A 16,912-nucleotide genomic window follows, 5' to 3' on the forward strand; every position below is an offset into this window, starting at 1 on the left:
CCGCCCCGCCCTGCCGCCACTCATCACGTGACCGGCTGCAATCGCGGACGCTGGTACCGCCCGCCGGACGGACGAATCCCCTGCTGCGGGCCAGGGGAGGTCCCTGAGCGGCTCCTCGCCAAGGAGAGCAAGGTAGAAGGTCAAGAAACCCCGGTGGCACTGGAAGGGGAGTAGGGCTCTTTCCAGACGTCACTTCACCAGGTTCACGTGATCTTTCCGGGCGAAAAGGAGCCCAGGAGACTCGCGCAACGGATTGGTCAGGGTCTTGAGGGGCGGGATTGCGCCTGCGCTGTGGGGCTCACCTACTTTGAGGCTTGGGCGATGGAGCTGGGGTGCGGTCGGGGAAGAGTCTCTTCGCTAAACAGTCCTGGGAAACCAGAAGGGAGTGGGTGTTCAGGGTCTCGGGCGGAGTGAAGAGGCTAATAGGGGAATTTACTGGAACTGTTGATTTTACTGGAACCTAACCAAATAGGAGCAAAAGGGGACCAGGACAAAGGTCACGTTCGGGAAAGGGTTCATTGTCCTGAGTTCAATTCCCAGCAACCACATGGGGGCTCACAACCCTCTGTAATGGGATCTGATACCCTCTTCTGGTGTGTCTGTGGATGGCTATAGTGTACACATAAAAATAAATATTTAAAAAAAAAAAGCCTTTAGGTGCTAAGTAAAATGCACTCTTTCTTCATTTGATTTCATGCCCCAGAGAAGAACTACATTTCTTTTTTTTTTTTTTTTTTTTTTTTTTGGGAGCTGGGGACCGAACCCAGGGCCTTGCGCTTCCTAGGTAAGCACTCTACCACTGAGCTAAATCCCCAGCCCCAAGAACTACATTTCTTTTTTTTTTTTTTTTTTTTGATTCTTTTTTTCGGAGCTGGGGACCGAACCCAGGGCCTTGCGCTTCCTAGGTAAGCGCTCTACCACTGAGCTAAATCCCCAGCCCCAAGAACTACATTTCTTTACCACTCTAACTTGCCCTTGTAACGATGTATGTAAGACCCTTTTACATTAACAGTGCTGAGAACAGGTAAAATAAATGAAGGCTTTATCTTGAGTACAAAAATTAAGGGAGCTCCAAAAATTCAATATTTTAATATACTTTTTTCTTGATGCAGGAGATATCCTCAGCTCCACAAAATGTATTAAGTTCAAAAGGGAAAATGAGGAAAATTCTGAAGAGTTAAATAAAGACCAAATCATTGTTGACTGTACCTTTGACTCAGGCTCCATATGCCTGAACAAGGTTCTACTGGGGATATTTTCAAGGGCTCTTAGGCATTGATGGGTTGTTTAGTTTGATTATTGTGAATTTTATTCCTCTTAGCCAAAGCTTGGATCCCAAATACAATTAACACAAGTTACTGATGAGATAAAACCAAGGTTATTGCTTACTGGGGCACAGGGATAAGGCCACATGGAAAACCTTTGGCAGTGTCTCAGAGAGGGAAAGGTATGGTCAGACTTAGTGACAATCAGAAGTTTGACCTGACCTGTTGGCACAAGCCTGGAATCTCAGCTACTCAGGAGACAGGGCAGGAAGATCCCAAGTTCAAGACCAACCTGGGGGCAGGGAACAGTTAATTTGATTTAAGGAAGCACTTTCAACCATGAGTTTTAATTATAACTGTATAAGAAACACAGTACAGGTTGGGCAGTGTGGTTATGCCTTCAATCCTACCACTCATGAGGCAGAGGCAAGTGGATCTCTATGAGTTCCAAGCCAGCCTGGTTTACATAATGAGCTCCAAGCCAATCAAGGCTACATATTGAGGCCCTGTCTTTTTTTTTTTTTTTGGTTCTTTTTTTCGGAGCTGGGGATCGAACCCAGGGCCTTGCGCTTCCTAGGCAAGCGCTCTACCACTGAGCTAAATCCCCAACCCCGAGGCCCTGTCTTGGAACAACAACAACAACAACAACAACAGCAGCAAAAATAGCAAAAGAATCAGTACAAAATTGGCAATGGCAAGGCAAGGGGATCCAGATAGCCTGTGAGGGTGGACCACATTTAATATTGAAGTCATCAATCTGAGTGGACCGTCCAAGAACTTGCTACACATGCTGATAAAGGCAGATCCTGGCAGATAGTCGTGTGGGTAGCAAGGTATGCCTTGCTCAGTGCCCAGCAAGTGTGGGATGGGTGTCTTAGTTTCTATTCTCATGGATCTATTTATCCATTCATAGTTAACAACACCCCCAAACTGGCACGCATGGGCTGGAGACATGGCTCAGTTGTTAAGCATGCTGACTGCTCTTCCAGGAGACCTGGGTTCAGTTCCCAGCCCCTACATGACAGCTCACAACTGCCTGTAACTCCAGTTCCAGGGGATCTGACGCCCTCACACAGACATAGGCAAAGCACCAATGCATAAAGAATAAGAATAAATTAAAAAAGCCCACAGAGAACATAGTCATCAGAATCCCTGCCCTCAGGGGGTTGATAATCCGGTGAGCAAAATCACACTATCTGAAATCAAATTACTCAGTACACTGCAGTGAATGAGATAATTCAATGTGGAGGTACGGGGTGGGCAGGGCAGTAGTTAGAAATAAAGGACCCGGGTTGGGGATTTAGCTTAGTGGTAGAGCGCTTGCCTAGGAAGCGCAAGGCCCTGGGTTGGGTCCCCAGCTCCGAAAAAAAGAACCCCCCCAAAAAAAAAAAGAAAAGAAATAAAGGACCCACCGTCAAAGAGATGATCCTTAAAAATATCTGATATAAAATAAGGGTCACATAAGTCCGGAAAACAAAACAAGCTGTTCACAGTGGCCCGCTGTGATGGCTCCGTAGACAAAGGCACTTGCCCCCTGAGATGCAAGCCCACAGGCCTGAGGTCAGCCCAGAACCCACATACAGTTTTTGAAAGAAGAGAACCAGCTCCACGAGGTTGTCTTCTGACCTCTGTGTGCTAGAACATGCATATACATGTGCACACACCACTATTAAATGCAGTTCATCTTTTTAAAAAAGACCGTTTTCAGGCAGCAGAGGCAGGGTGATCTCTGTAAGTTCGAGGCCAGCCTGGCCTACTACGTAATGTTGTGAGTTGCAAGCCAGTTAGAGCTGCATGGCTGTTTGGCTGATTGGTTTTGTTTGTGTGTTTGTAGACAGGGTTTCTCTGTATAGTCCTGGCTCTCCTGGGACTCACTCTGTGGACCAGGCTGGCCTCAAACTCAGAGATTCATCTGCCTCTGCCTCTGCCTCTGCCTCTCTGCCTCTCTGCCTCTCTGCCTCTGCCTCTGCCTCTCTGCCTCTCTGCCTCTGCCTCTGCCTCTGCCTCTGCCTCTCTGCCTCTGCCTCTGCCTCTCTGCCTCTGCCTCTGCCTCTGCCTCTGCCTCTGCCTCTGCCTCTGCCTCTGCCTCTGCCTCTGCCTCCCAAGTGCTAAGATTAAGGTGTGTGCCACTAACACTCAGCTGCCATGTGGTTTGTTTTGTTTTGTCTAAAACTAAATGAATAAAACCTGTTTGAGTAGGGGCTGGGGATTTAGCTCAGTGGTAGAGCGCTTACCTAGGAAGCGCAAGGCCCTGGGTTCGGTCCCCAGCTCCGAAAAAAAAAAAAAAGAAAAAAGAAAAAAAAAAAAAAAAAACCTGTTTGAGTATCAGGGAAAGCTCAGGTAGAGGTCCTGAGTTTGTGAGCCAGAAGAAGGAGACTGGAAATAAAGGCTACCGCAAGGCAACTTTCTATTCAGACTGACTTCTGTTGGTTATCGTGAGAGGTCACCTTTCATACCATTTATAGAGAGTTCTGTAGTCTGACCACCAATTACCGAGTGTGTGTGTGTGTGTGAGAGTGAGTGTGTATGTGTGAGAGTGTGTGAGAGTGTGTGTGTGTGAGAGAGTGAGTGTGTATGTGTGAGAGTGTGTGTGTGTATGAGTGTCTGTGTGTGAGTGAGTGAGTGTGTGTGTGTGTGTGTGTGAGAGAGAGAGAGAGAGAGAGAGAGAGAGCAGTCAAGACTCTCCATGAGAGAATAAAGAAGCAATCCACCTTTCCCCCAGATTCTCTAGTTCGCGTTTGTCAGTTGCTTTATCTGTCACCTGTAGGTCAGCTTTATTTATTCTCTCTGCTTTGGAGCTGTTTGAGGAAAGTTTGTGGAGTCATCCTTTACTCACCAATTAAGTACAAGTGTCCCACAAACAGGTTGACTACGGTTACAACAGCTTAATGTTCATGTGAACTCCTCTCTGATCTGTTTCTTTTCATAGCTTTCCTGTTGACTGGTTCTGTCCTTTATCAGCTGTCTTGCTCATCCGAACCTAATCTGGCCTCAGAAGTACTATTATGTTATCTGCCCGGGCTGTTACCACAGACTGAATGCCACAGAGTGACCTAAATAACAGACACTTACAGGCATAATGCTGAAAGCAGGAAATCTGGGGTCAAATGTCCACAGAGCTTCATACAGTAGTCATACTATAAATGCAGGAAGCTGAGCAAGGAGGAGGAGAGTTAGAACCCACTCTGTGGGGTTCACCACAGAGTGAAACCCAGTCTTTAAAAGAAAATGTTCAAAGGCTGAAGAGCTGGCTCAGCAGTTGAGAGCACTTGCTGCTCTTGCAGAGAACCTGAGTTCAGTTCCCAGCACCCACATCAGGTGGCTCATAACTGCCCAGAACTCCAATCCAAGGAAACTGACACCTGACACCTTCTTCTGGCCTACACACACACACACACACACACACACACACACACACACACACACACACAAATAAAATCTTAAAAAAAGAAGTTAAGGGGCTAGAGTGCTAGCTAAGTACTTAAGAGCTCTTTTTGTTCTTGAAGAGGGCCCAGGTTCCCAGCACTCACATGGCTGCTCATAGACCTCTGTAAGTCCAGTCCCAGGGGATCCGATGTCGGCTCACCTCCACAGACAATGGGTATGCAAGCAGTGCAAGGATATACAAGCAAGTAAGACAATAATACACCCTTAAAAAACAAAACCAGAGCCTTAAAAGGGAGTTCTGCAGTGGATTACATCCAGAGTAGGAAGGGCTGGGAACACAAACCCTGCTGGGCCGCAGTCTACCCCCGGAGCTACAGGTAAGCTGCAGACAGGGCAGGCTGGGGTTAAAGACACAAGATGACAAGGACACCAGGTTGTAGCCAGTGTTTGATTATAATGAGTCAGACTCCTTTGTCCCTGTTTTATCTATAGCTGTTCTCGAATAGTAGGGGCTGGAGAGATGACTCAGCAGGTAAGAGCTCCAGCTACTCTCCAGAGGACCTGTGTAGATTTCTAGTACCCGCACGGTAGCTCACCAATGCCTGTAACGTGAGTTCCAGGGGATCCTTTAATCTCTTCTGGCTTTCTCAGGCCATTACTCGTACAAACACATGCAGACAAACACTCACACACATAAAATCAAAATCAGGTGGCAGAGGTGAGCAGCCATGGAGACCCTCCCGCCCATGGAGATCAAGTACATACGTGCGTCCTTTTGTTTTGTTCTGTTCTGTTTTGTTTTCCGAGACATGATCTCTCTGTGCGCTCCTGGCTGTCCTGGAACAACTCTGGTAATCCACGCTGGCCCCGAACTCAGAGATTCACCTGCCCCTGCCTCCCGAGAACTAAGATCAAAGTCGTGTGCCACCACCACCCCGCTAGTGTGTCCTTCACAGACCTCTGCTTTGTGAAATGCACAGAGGATGGAGACTGCAGGGAGGACAGTGCTCTCTGCAGACTTTACTTATGTATGGTGTATATGGGTCAGTGTGTGTTGCAGGCTCGTACATAACATGTGAACTCATAATGAAAAGCTCTCAGGGAGAACTTTCCCTCGGGATGGAGACCCTCCAACTCCAAAGACCAGACTGAGACACCACAGGATGCAATCAGCAAGAGGATTTGGTTTATTGTCGGGATACACAGGCACAGGCACCTGCGGGCGCTTCAGTCACTCGGGGGACTGGCGCGCCCCACAGAACCAAGGATGGGCTTTTATAGGATTTTGGGGAGCAGAAGCAAGCATACAGAAGCAGATGCATGGTTACAGGGATATAATTGGTGGATTCTAATATGGCAAGGGTTTAGCCCGGGGGCAAGTTTCCTAGCTACCTTCCAGAAACATAACGGCTGACTCGGCCCCCCAAGGGTTCAGCCCGGGGGCAAGTTTCTTAGCTACCTTCTTGGAACATAACGACTGACTCGGCCCCCCACCAGGGTGTGGGACCTCTCCTGGGGCTTTTTTTCATTGTCAGGTGCTCAACCGAAGTCGTCCTGTTGCCAGGCCTTCAACCAAACATATCTTGCTTGGCAGCCGCTGTGTACTCAGTGTTCTAACCTTTCCCTGAACCAGTCATCTTAAGTACAGCCTTGCAAAATGGCGTTACTGCTGCTAAGCTGGGGTCTTTCAATAACCTATTTAAAAAAAGAAAATGAGGGGCTGGGGATTTAGCTCAGTGGTAGAGCGCTTACCTAGGAAGCGCAAGGCCCTGGGTTCGGTCCCCAGCTCCGAAAAAATGAACCAAAAAAAAAAAAAAAAAAAGAAATGAAAACTTTCGCTTTCAAAGCCCCTCCTACGGGGGCTCGTGTGAAAGAACCAGGGTATGTTTGGTAGAAGTGAGGTGGAGGGGTTGCCAGGTAACTGTGGGGCGGAGCCTAGAAGAAATGCTAACACCTAGTCTTCCAGGTGTGGAAGGTCTCTCATGTCTTGTGGTTGGCTTGGTTTATCAGGAATCTTCACAATTCCATCCCAACTGTTTGGATCCTGGTGCTAACAATGCTGCCCAAACCTGGGACCTATTACTTCCCCTGGGAGATCAGTGATGGCCAAGTCCCTGAAGGAAGCACACTGCGGACATTTGGCAGGTAAGCATCATCTCCTCACGTGGTGGCAGACAGCTAAATAGCTCCCCTCCTAGCACTCTATTCACATGGTTTTAATATAATTCGCCCAATTACACACACACACACACGCACGCACACACACACACACACACACAATGTTGTGTTAGTTGCTTATCGTTATGTCACAATTACCTGAGAGTAAAGTGACACTGAGCATGGGAAACACTGTCCCCCAGTTTGGGAGGCTGGTGCAGGAGGATCTGAGGTTAAGGCCTGCTTGGGTAGCTTGGTAATGTAGTTTCTCAAAAGAGAAAAAAATAAGCTGAGCACGGTGGCTGGGCATGGGGGCTGGGCTGGGCATGGGGGCTGGGCTGGGCATGGGGGCTGGGCTGGGCATGGGGGCTGGGCACAGTGGCTGGGCTGGGCATGGCGGTTGGGCATGGGGGCTGGGCACGGGGGCTGGGCTGGGCATGGCAGCTGGGCACCATGGCTGGTTCACATCTTTTATCCAGTACCTGAGAGACAGAGGCAGGAGAGTTCAGGGCCAGCTTGGTCTACATACTGAGTTCCAGAGCAGCCAGGGATACGTACTGAGACCTTGTTACTGAAGAAATGTGCACAACTCAAAGCAAGAGGAAGAACTTGAAAGATGCCCTGTCTGTATGGTGGGAAACACGTGTTCAGATCTACTGCTTATGCTTTATTTCTTAGCTTGAATGGAGGCCAAGAACGGGCTTCCGTGTATTTGCTGGCCTCTTCAAACCTCTGGAGCTGGGTAGTGGGCTTGTCTGGGAGTCGAGATGCTCACACTTCCTGTGCCCTCCAGGTTGTATCTCTATGACATGGCTCACTCCCGCGTGACCCTGACAGCACCACAGAAACCCGATCAGTGTCAGCTGCTTGTCTGCACCAAATTGGTGGAGCCCTTTAAGGCGCATGTGAACTTCCTGTACATGGTTCTCGGGGAGCTGGAGCGTATAGAGGGTAAGCTGTGCTGCCTATGACCTGCTTTACCCTGGCTCCTAAGCTGGGGTCTTTGCTGTAAATTGAGAGTGCACTGGACCTGGAACAACTGCCTTTAATCCCGGCACTTGGGAGGCAGAGGCAGGTGGATCTCTGTGAGTTCAAGGCCAGCCTGGACTACATAGTGAGTTCAGGACACCCAGGGCTACATAGAGAGACCCTGTCTAAAACAAAACAAACAAAAGAACCAGGGAAATGGGCTGGGGCTACAGCTTAACGGTTAAGGGCTTGCCACAGAAATGGGAATTTTCCAGAAGTTCAGTTTCCCAGAACACATTGAAATCAATAGATTTCTGATTCCACAAAGAGATGGGAAGCAGAGGCAAGAGACCAAAAGGCCTTACCTCAAACAAGGTGGAAAGGAAGGCTCAACTCCCAACTCTGATGTCCACATGCGCGCCATGGCATGCACAGCCAACACCAAAGAATAAAATAAGAAGGGCTGGGCCTGTCCTGTGCCCTAGTAGGATTATCCTTGCGTACAGATCAGCCCAGGAGGTCAAGGACTTTTGGGAAACATGTGTGATTAGACTGGAATGAACCAGCCATATGATGCCAAATCAAAAAGAAGGTCAGTGAAGAGATATCACATGGAGACATGACAAAAGAGAAGACCTAGGTCCTGAGGGTCTGCATGTGAGGTGTTTGCTTAGCTCTTTCCTAAGATGCCCACCAGCCCTTAATCTCCACCTTATGACTATTTCATGGAAGCCAAGCTCAAGAGAGGATGGAGCTGAGGTCACAGGCCAGGAAGTCCAGGTGAGAGAAAAATGCAAAGGAGGAGTTAAACGTAGTCTGGAGCAGCAGACTGAATGTCCGACAGAAAGCCTCAAAGGCCATGTTGAACTATGGGTAAGTGGTAGATGTCCAGCACACGTCAGTCCTGAGTTCCATCCCCTGCTTTAAAAGAAAATACAAGAATCACGGAGCGGTTCAAGTTCCCGGGTCATGGAGAAGGGGCGTTTATCAATGACAGTGTTGGGTGTCTGTTCCCAACTCTTTCATCAAAGGAATGAGTGTTCGTTGTAGAGAGTTTAAAGAGTAAAAAGAAATGGAAGGGGCCTGAGGATGTGGCTGAGTAGTGGAGTGCTTGCCTGGCATGGGTAAGGCCATGTTTGGTCACCAGCAGTGCAGAGGTGGAAGGAAGGGAAAGGAAGAGAAACGGAGATTACCTTTAATCCTACCTGACCTGGAGGCAATTACTGTTCCTAAGCTCCCTCCAGTAGTTCCCAAGTTTGTTTATTGGAGAAAATGTCTCATTACATTGTCCTGTCTGGTTTGTCTGGGGTCCAGCTGATCCTCGTGCCTCAGCCTTTAGGTGCTTGGCACTGTGGGCACATGATGCTGAACCTGCCTCTGGTGGTCAGGAGTCCGTCTGTCCATCTCTCAGCAAGCAGCAAGGGATTTTATCTAAATACTTACCTTTATTTATTTAAAAAGTGCAGGGGGCTGGAGAGAAGTCTCACCAGTTTAGAGTACGCGCTGCTCTTGCAGATGAAGGACCCCAGTTCAATTCCCAGCACCCACACGAGGCCTCAGAGCCATCCATAGCATCAGGCCCTGAGACCCGACCCTCTGATCTGGCTACCATGAGTTCTTCATGTATGTAGTACATGGACATACATGCAGGCAGAACACACACATGCATAAAATAACAAAATAAACAAATCTTCAAAAATGATTAAAAAGAGAGAGTACAGGATCCTAGAGAACAGTAGGCCACTGAGCCAGAGTCCCCGGGATGTCTTTCTATAGGGTTGTCCTTTACCTGGTTAACAGCATCCGGTGTCTCGTGTCTGTGGGGTTTTTTGTTTTTTTTTTTTAAGTTTTTTTAAAAAACAGTTAAAATGGGGGTTGGGGATTTAGCTCAGTGGTAGAGCGCTTGCCTAGCAAGCGCAAGGCCCTGGGTTCGGTCCCCAGCTCCGAAAAAAAAAAAAAAAAAGAAAGAAAAGGAAAAAAAAATTTAAAATGCGTTTTTATTTGTTCAGTGTGTGTTGTTATTGAGACAGGGTCTCATGTATCCTGAGCTGGCCTCAAATTAGTAGTGTAGCCAAGGCTGGCCTTAAACTTGTGATTGGAACTGGAGAATGGCTCACCAGTTAAGAGCATTTGTTGTTCTTGCAGACGGCCAGGCCTGTTATGATACATATTCCTAGCACCCACATGGCAGCTCATAACTGTCCGTAGCTCCAGTTTCACGGGATGTGACATGCTTGTTTGATCTCTGCAGGTGACAGGCTTGTGCATAGACCCCACACATACATGCAGACATTCATACACATAGGGAAATATATCTTTAGAAAACACTAAAAGCTGTGATCCTCCTGCCTCTGCCTCCCTCATGCTGGGATTACATGCATGTGCCACTAGGCCCAGCTGTGATATGAAGCTCTCCCTCCCTTTTCCTTGCTGTGAGACAGAGTCTCTCACTGTATAGCCCACTGTATAGCCGCCCATGAATTTGTGATCCTCCTGCCTCTAGCTCCTAAGTACTAGGATCTTGCATGTGTAACCACAGCCATCTAGTTTTTAGACTTTCCTTAGCATTTTTAAAATTGATTTTAGCAGCCAGGCAGTGATGGCACACACCTTTAATCCCATCACTTTAATTAATGTAATTAATTCATTAATTAAATAGTGCTGGTTTTAATTATTTTGGATTTAATAAAAGTTCCTCATACACAGATTTAAGACTTGAAGGTCCGAGTTCCTGCCCTCAGAACTGGTTTGAGAGAGACACGAGAGGAGGCACTAAGGGTTTTTATCTTAGGGAAAGAACCTCCTTATTCATTGTGTGTACTCACGCCCTCATGTCTGCCTTGTTGAGCAGTTTGCTGTTCCAGTGCTCTGTAAGGCCCATGCTCAGCTTCTGTTTGATCTTCTTTTCATAACTTTTATATGCATTTTCTGAGTATTTTAATGTGACACTGTGATGTAGAATAAGAACTAAACAGTAAGCAGTGGTTGGAGCCCTGAGCCGGCTGAGTGCCGTGCCTGTCCTGACCTCTCACCTGGGCAGAACTCACTCTGTGTGGCTGCTTTCATCCTCCTTGGGCCTGGCCTTGAGTCCTAGCAGTTACAAAGGTCCATCAAGCATGTTCAGTGTCCTGTGTCCAGGTTGAAAGTTCTGAGGACAAAGGAGAAGTCGGTCAGAGGAACCTTTCTCACAGTTTTTGCATCTAGAGCCAGCCAGAAGAATAGTGTGGAACAACGCCAGCTGTGGGATCAACTCCTGGGATCTGACACCTCTTGGTACCACCCAAGGCCCCTATGGGTCCCTGTCTGAGTCGTTTTGTTTTTTGTTTTTTGGGTTTTTTTTTTTTTTTTTTTTTTTCCGGAGCTGGGGACCGAACCTAGGGCCTTGCGCTTGCTAGGCAAACGCTCTACCACTGAGCTAAATCCCCAACCCCCTGAGTTGTTTCTAAACACCTTACTGTTTTGTAATTAGTAATAGTCACACCTTGGCTAAGCTTACTGGCTGTCACAACTGCTGCCTCGCAAACTCTTTTCTTATCTTTTAAAACTATTATAAAAACTTTTCATTGACACAAATATATATACATACTATGGGGCACAAAGTGACATTTCAGCACATGTCCATGGCAGGTAATGAAAGATTACATCAGCACAACTGGCATGTCAATTTCTGTAGATATTTAGTGTGTGTGTGTGTGTGTGTGTGTGTGTGTGTGTGTGTGTGTGTGTGCTAGGAATATTCAAAATAGCCTCTCTGCTAGCTGTTTTGAAATATTCAAGTAGGCCTGGTGGTACAGGACTGTAATCTTAGCTACGTAGGAAGTTCAAGGCCTATCAGGGATACAGAGTGAGTTCAAGGGCATCCTGGGTATCTTGGCAAGGCTGTACATCAGAAAGTAAAGACTAGAAAAGAAGAAGGAAGCTGGGGGAAGTAGGCACAGCTCGGTGGTGGCAACACAAAGGCAAAGGAATTCTTCTAGGAGAGACAGTTTGTGAGGCAGGAGAGTTCCACATTTGGTAATGCCTGCATGACTGTCACAGAGTATAAAGCCAGGTTAGCCAGGACACAGAAGACTTTCTAGGCAGAGAAGGGAAGCTGCTCGTTGAGATAAAACTTTGAAATCATTGTGTTAGATGATCTGTTCCGAGGTCTGTGGCCTTTCTACACTCATCCGAGGATGTGACCAGGGAGGGAGGAGGCTAGGGATGGATGCATTAGGCAGGCAGGTTGGAAGGCAAAGGCCGAGTCCTACAATATCAGGAAAATGGCAGGGAGGTACTTAGGGCCAGCTGAAGGGACAGAGAAGATGAGAATCCAGGAGACCCAAGGACTGAAGAAGGCTGCAGTGGGAGCGAAAGGTCAGGAAGATACTGAGAACAAAGTCTCTAAAGCAGGGTGGAAGATTCTAGAAGAACCAGTCCAAGGTGCAAGGTGTGTGTGTGAGAGAGAAGTGGAGCAGAGGTGAACAGTGCTGTAAATGGCTATCAGCGGGAAGAACAGGCTGCAGCATGAAACCGAAGCAGTAAGTGAACTCTGGACTCCCCTCACGCCGGGAGGAATGTGGGGTGGGAGGACCTGTTGGTGTGGATAAAGCCAGGTTTAGCTAAGTCCCAGAGAAAAGGTGAGAACATTATAAAGACACCGGATGAGGGGGACACAGCACAGCCGAGGGCTTAAGAAGAAGCACACAGGGGGTTGGGGATTTAGCTCAATGGTAGAGCGCTTGCCTAGAAAGCACAAGGCCCTGGGTTTGGTCCCCAGCTCCGAAAAAAAGAAAAAAGAAAAAAAAAAAAAAAAAAAAAGAAGCACACAGGATGAAGTGTGGGCAGGGAGGAGAAATTGGTGGGGTTTGGGGTAACAGAGAGGTGACTACTTCTGATGTCATTGAGTGACTGCCACTAAGGAGCACAGGCCAGTGCTAGTGGTCTCCAAACAGCTGGGCAGCACTGGTACCTGATGTATGCTGAGGCCTGAACCTGGGCCTCCTGCATGCTAGGCACGTGGTTGTGTTTTACTGTTCTTAAATGGTCTCTCCTGTACAGCAGGCTCCCCACAAACTGGCCATGCTTTGACCCTTGACCTCCTGAGTGCTGGGATTACAGGCATATGCTCTCGTGTCAGTTTTATGTGGTGCTAGAGGGAGCTCAGATCGTAGGCTGAGTGGGTGTTAGGCAAGTGTCAGTCTTTCCCCTTCTTTTGAAGATTTATTTTACTTTTAAATGTGCATGTATGTGTGTGTTCCTGTCTGTCTGTATATACGTATGTGCACATATATGTGAGTACCCTGAGTAGCCTGAGGCCTCAGATACCCCCAGGAGCTGGAGTCAAAGGGTTGTGAGCAATTGGATGTAGGTGCTGGGAACTGAACTCAGGTCCTCTGCCAGAGCAGCGTGTGCTGTAACCTCTGACCCAGCTTCCAGTCCCTCTGTTTTTTTAGTGTACGTTTTTTGACAGTGCTGAAGGTCAAAGCCAAGTCCTTGACGTGCTGGACAGTGCTCTACCGCTGAGCTAAATCCCCAACCCTCTATTTGTTTTTTGAAATGGGATTTTTTTCCAGCCACACCCTGTCAAGAGCTAGGATTCTAGGCAAGCTCCTTCATTCCCGAGTTCTCCCACCTTCTACCCCAGTTAGAATTGCGGCCACAGGCTGGCTGCCATCCTCACATGCTACATATGCGCCCCCATCTTTCCTCCTCCATCCAGAACGGGCTGAAGCACCTGCACTGCCAGCCATGGCCTGACTGTGCCACCAAGAAGCTATCTGTTCTGGGGACACTTAGTCTGTAGATAATAAAAGATAAAGCCAACTAAGCTTGGTGAAATTAATGAGCAGGAGCGCTGGCTCAACAGCTGAGATCACTCACTGCTGTTCCACAGGGCCCAAGCCTGGATCCCGGCACCCACATAGGCAGCTCACAGCCACCTGGAACCCAGCTTCAGGGGAGCCAGTATCCCACAGGCACCTGTGGGCATAAGCGCACTCACGGATAATTCACACCCAATTTAAAGTTTAAATCTGGGGTTGGGGATTTAGCTCAGTGGTAGAGCCTAGCAATCACAAGGCCCTGGGTTCGGTCCCCAGCTCTGAAAAAAAAAAAAAAAGTTTAAATCTTGGGGGCTGGAGAGATGGCTCAGTGGTTAAGAGCATTGACTGGGGGTTGGGGATTTAGCTCAGCGGTAGAGCACTTGCCTAGCAAGCGCAAGGCCCTGGGTTCGGTCCCCAGCTCCAAAAGAAATAAAAATAAAAATAAATAAATTAATTAAAAAAAAAAGAGCACTGACTGCTCTTCCAGAGGTCCTGAGTTCAGTTCCCAGCAACCACATGGTGGCTCACAACCATCTGTAATGGGATCTGATGCCCTCTTTCTGGTGTGTCTGAAGACAGCTACACTGTACTTATATATAATAAATAAATTTTTTAAAAAAAGTTTGAATCTTGTAAAAGTGTAAGCTTTTTAGGATTCTGTGATAGTTAAGCAAATCTCTAAGAAAATCTTCACACCAAAAGTTTGACACGGGATCCTGTTTTGAGTTCTGTGTCCCCCACATCTCATTGTGGAGCCCCCCACCCCACCCCCATAGTATCACAATCAAATCAAAGCCTCATTCACGCTAAGCCAGGGCTCTCCACAAACGCCTCCCATGCCCTCTGTTTTTGTTTCAATTCATTTGTTTTTAGACAGGGTGTCCCTGCGTCATCCTGGCTGTCCTAGGACTTGCTATATAGGGCAGGCTGGCCTTGAACTCACAGAGATCGGTTGAAAGGAGTGCACTATCACGCCTGGCTTCTTTTTTCCCATTGTTCTATTTGTGTCTTCACTTGGGTTTTTTTGTTTTTACTGCTACTTACTTGTTTGTTTTAAGTTATTTACCGCGCGCGTGCGTGTGTATGTGTGTGTGTGTCTGTGTGTGTGTGTGTGTGTGTGTGTGTGTGTATACAGGTTACCACAGAGGCTAGACCTAAGTTACAGATGCTTACTAGTCACTGACATAGGGGCTAGTAGTCAAACCCCAGAAGAGCAAGTGCTCCTAACCACTGGGCCATCTCTCCAGCCCCCAACCATCTGTTTCGATGTTGTGAACATCTGATTTTGTCCCTGTTCCTGCAGCTCTTATAAACCCTTTAGAGGGGCAGGAGAGATGGTTCTGAGAGTAAGAGCACTCGCTGCCTTTGCAGAAGACTTTGTCTCCATTCCCAACATTCACATGGTGGCTCAGGACATCCGTAACTCCAGTTCTAGAGGATGTGACACCCTCTTCTGTCATCTGGGGACACCAGGCACACACGGGCACACATGTCTCCATGTGTACAAAAGTACACATGAAATAATCTGAGCATGAATAAGTAAGGATGGGACTGGAGAGATGGCTCAGTGGTTAGGAGCTCTGGCTGCTCTTGGGCTGCTCTTGCAGAGGACATGGGCTTCATTCCCAGACCTGCACAGTGGTTCACAACCACCTGAAACTCCACTTGCAGGGGACCCAATGCACTTTTTGCCCTGTCAAGGAACTGCGTGCACACTGTAGCTGCGTGCGTGTAAGTGAAGAGCACTGTGGGAGTGGCTCACCCCATCAAGGCCAAACTTACTGGAGCCCATCCCTCAGATTTATCAAACATGGTTTCTCCTCACCCCAACTTCCATGACACTGGTCCCAGAGTGCCAGAGAGGGCTTTCCCCAGGACAAACAGTATTTCCTTAGCCCTGAGCTTTCGGAAGGCAAAGGAGTAATAGTGGGGGTGGAATATATGGTGGTCCAGGTTCTGAGTCTCCTGGAGACAGATAGCCTGCTCTCTTAGTGCCTCACAGCAGTGAACAAATCTGAGAACACCCAGAGTCGTCAGTGAAGTGTCACAGACCCTCCAGGAAGTCCCTGTAACGCTACCCTACCTCACCTTCTGTCTTTCAGGTGGAGCTTTGGTGTTGAAGGCCCGACTTCTCACCTGTGTGGAGGGGATGGATCTGTCCTTGTTAGAAAAAGCCATCTTGGAGCAGAGGCTCCACCTACAGAAGAGGCAGCAGCCAATAGGAGACGCCAGCACCTTGCAAGCCCCTCCACCTGCTCCTCAACCTCTTCCCAGTGACAGCCTTCATCTGGAACCAGAGAGCAGGGAGCAGGAGCCCCTTCCCCAAACTCTGGACTGTCCAGAAAGCCCACCCAAGCTGGCCATAGGGGCCCATGCCTGCAATCCCAGTGCAGGGGAGGGAGAGGCCAGAGGGGGCGGAGTTTAAGGCCAGTCTGAGCTACATGACACACACGCCATCTCTCAAATAAACAAACAAACAAACAAATAAGAGACCCCCACCCCCGCCCCAGGGCCCTGGGGCTGTGGCTTGTGAGACACACGAAGGCCTCCTGGATGCCTCGTGAATAGAGTCTGAGCGAAGTGTGTGCACTGATGCAGAGCCGGCTGCAGCCAGCAGGGGGAGCCACAAGCAGACAGCTTGCCTGCCTCAGAAACTGCAGCCTGGGGGGGGGGACTTCTGGTGAATTCTGGGCTAGGAGGCTGAGGGGAGGATGCTAGGGACCCAGGACTCAAAGGGCTCATTATTATTGAGGTTCTGACTGACCAAACAGGCAAGGCTGAGGCCCAGGGTCCTGATGTGTGACCCAGGGTAAGATTGTGATCTCAGAATCAACTCCTAACCAACTCCTAACCTCTGCCTCATGCTGTCAACCCTCCCCTGTACAGCTTTTATGGGTAGATTCTTGTGGTCCCACAGCGTGAGTTGGTTTGCCTGGACCCACTCTCCTGTATTTGTATTCTGTAGCCAGGCACTGGAGAAGCCGCCCGGAGCTGGATTTGGCTGGGCTGGGCAAGAAGCAGTCCTAAGCCTTGAGCCATCTTCCCAAGCAAGATGGGTGGCAGGGGGTGCATGGGGAGGGCCTGGGCTGGGGCTGTGCTGGGTGTTATGTGTGCACTGGAGTCCAGCAGAGGGGATTGATTCTTCTGTGAAATTTAAATGTCCAGATATGGTCTGTTTCCCGGGGCAGCTCTACAGACATGGATGTATTCCAGAAGGTAAAGATCGCAGAGGGCACCTATGGGGCGGTCTGTAAGGCCAAGAACAAAGTGACTGGCCAGCTTGTGGCCCTCAAGAGGATCAAGCTGGATCTGAGTGTTGGGACTCTCCCC

At 48.5% G+C, this 16,912-nt stretch overlaps 1 protein-coding gene across 2 annotated transcripts; it reads left to right on the forward strand.

The window, feature by feature from the left end:
- The first annotated feature begins 29 nt into the window (after nucleotides 1-29).
- Ten1 (TEN1 subunit of CST complex) lies at nucleotides 30-16,160 on the forward strand. Of its 2 annotated transcripts, NM_001108307.1 has the most exons (4): nucleotides 30-132; nucleotides 6,663-6,797; nucleotides 7,603-7,760; nucleotides 15,685-16,160. In NM_001108307.1, the coding sequence occupies exons 2-4, from the start codon at nucleotides 6,709-6,711 to the stop codon at nucleotides 16,005-16,007; spliced, it is 570 nt and encodes a 189-aa protein (NP_001101777.1). In that variant the 5' UTR covers nucleotides 30-132; nucleotides 6,663-6,708; the 3' UTR covers nucleotides 16,008-16,160. The 2 variants fall into 2 exon arrangements, with proteins under 2 accessions (NP_001101777.1, XP_087429425.1); XM_087573299.1 differs by lacking the exon at nucleotides 7,603-7,760 and having other exon boundaries at nucleotides 38-132; nucleotides 15,685-16,067.
- The last annotated feature ends 752 nt before the right edge of the window (nucleotides 16,161-16,912 follow it).

Source organism: Rattus norvegicus, chromosome 10 (genome assembly GCF_021556685.1).
Source record: "Rattus norvegicus strain SHRSP/BbbUtx chromosome 10, alternate assembly SHRSP_T2T, whole genome shotgun sequence".
Classification (NCBI taxonomy): domain Eukaryota; kingdom Metazoa; phylum Chordata; class Mammalia; order Rodentia; family Muridae; genus Rattus; species Rattus norvegicus.

Bases quoted from the DNA above. Each gene is read 5' to 3' on its own strand.
- Ten1 (NM_001108307.1), top strand. From the start codon at position 6,709: ATGCTGCCCAAACCTGGGACCTATTACTTCCCCTGGGAGATCAGTGAT. The intron at 6,798-7,602 runs GTAAGCATCATC...TGTGCCCTCCAG, and splicing joins ACACTGCGGACATTTGGCAG to GTTGTATCTCTATGACATGG. The intron at 7,761-15,684 runs GTAAGCTGTGCT...TCTGTCTTTCAG, and splicing joins GGAGCTGGAGCGTATAGAGG to GTGGAGCTTTGGTGTTGAAG.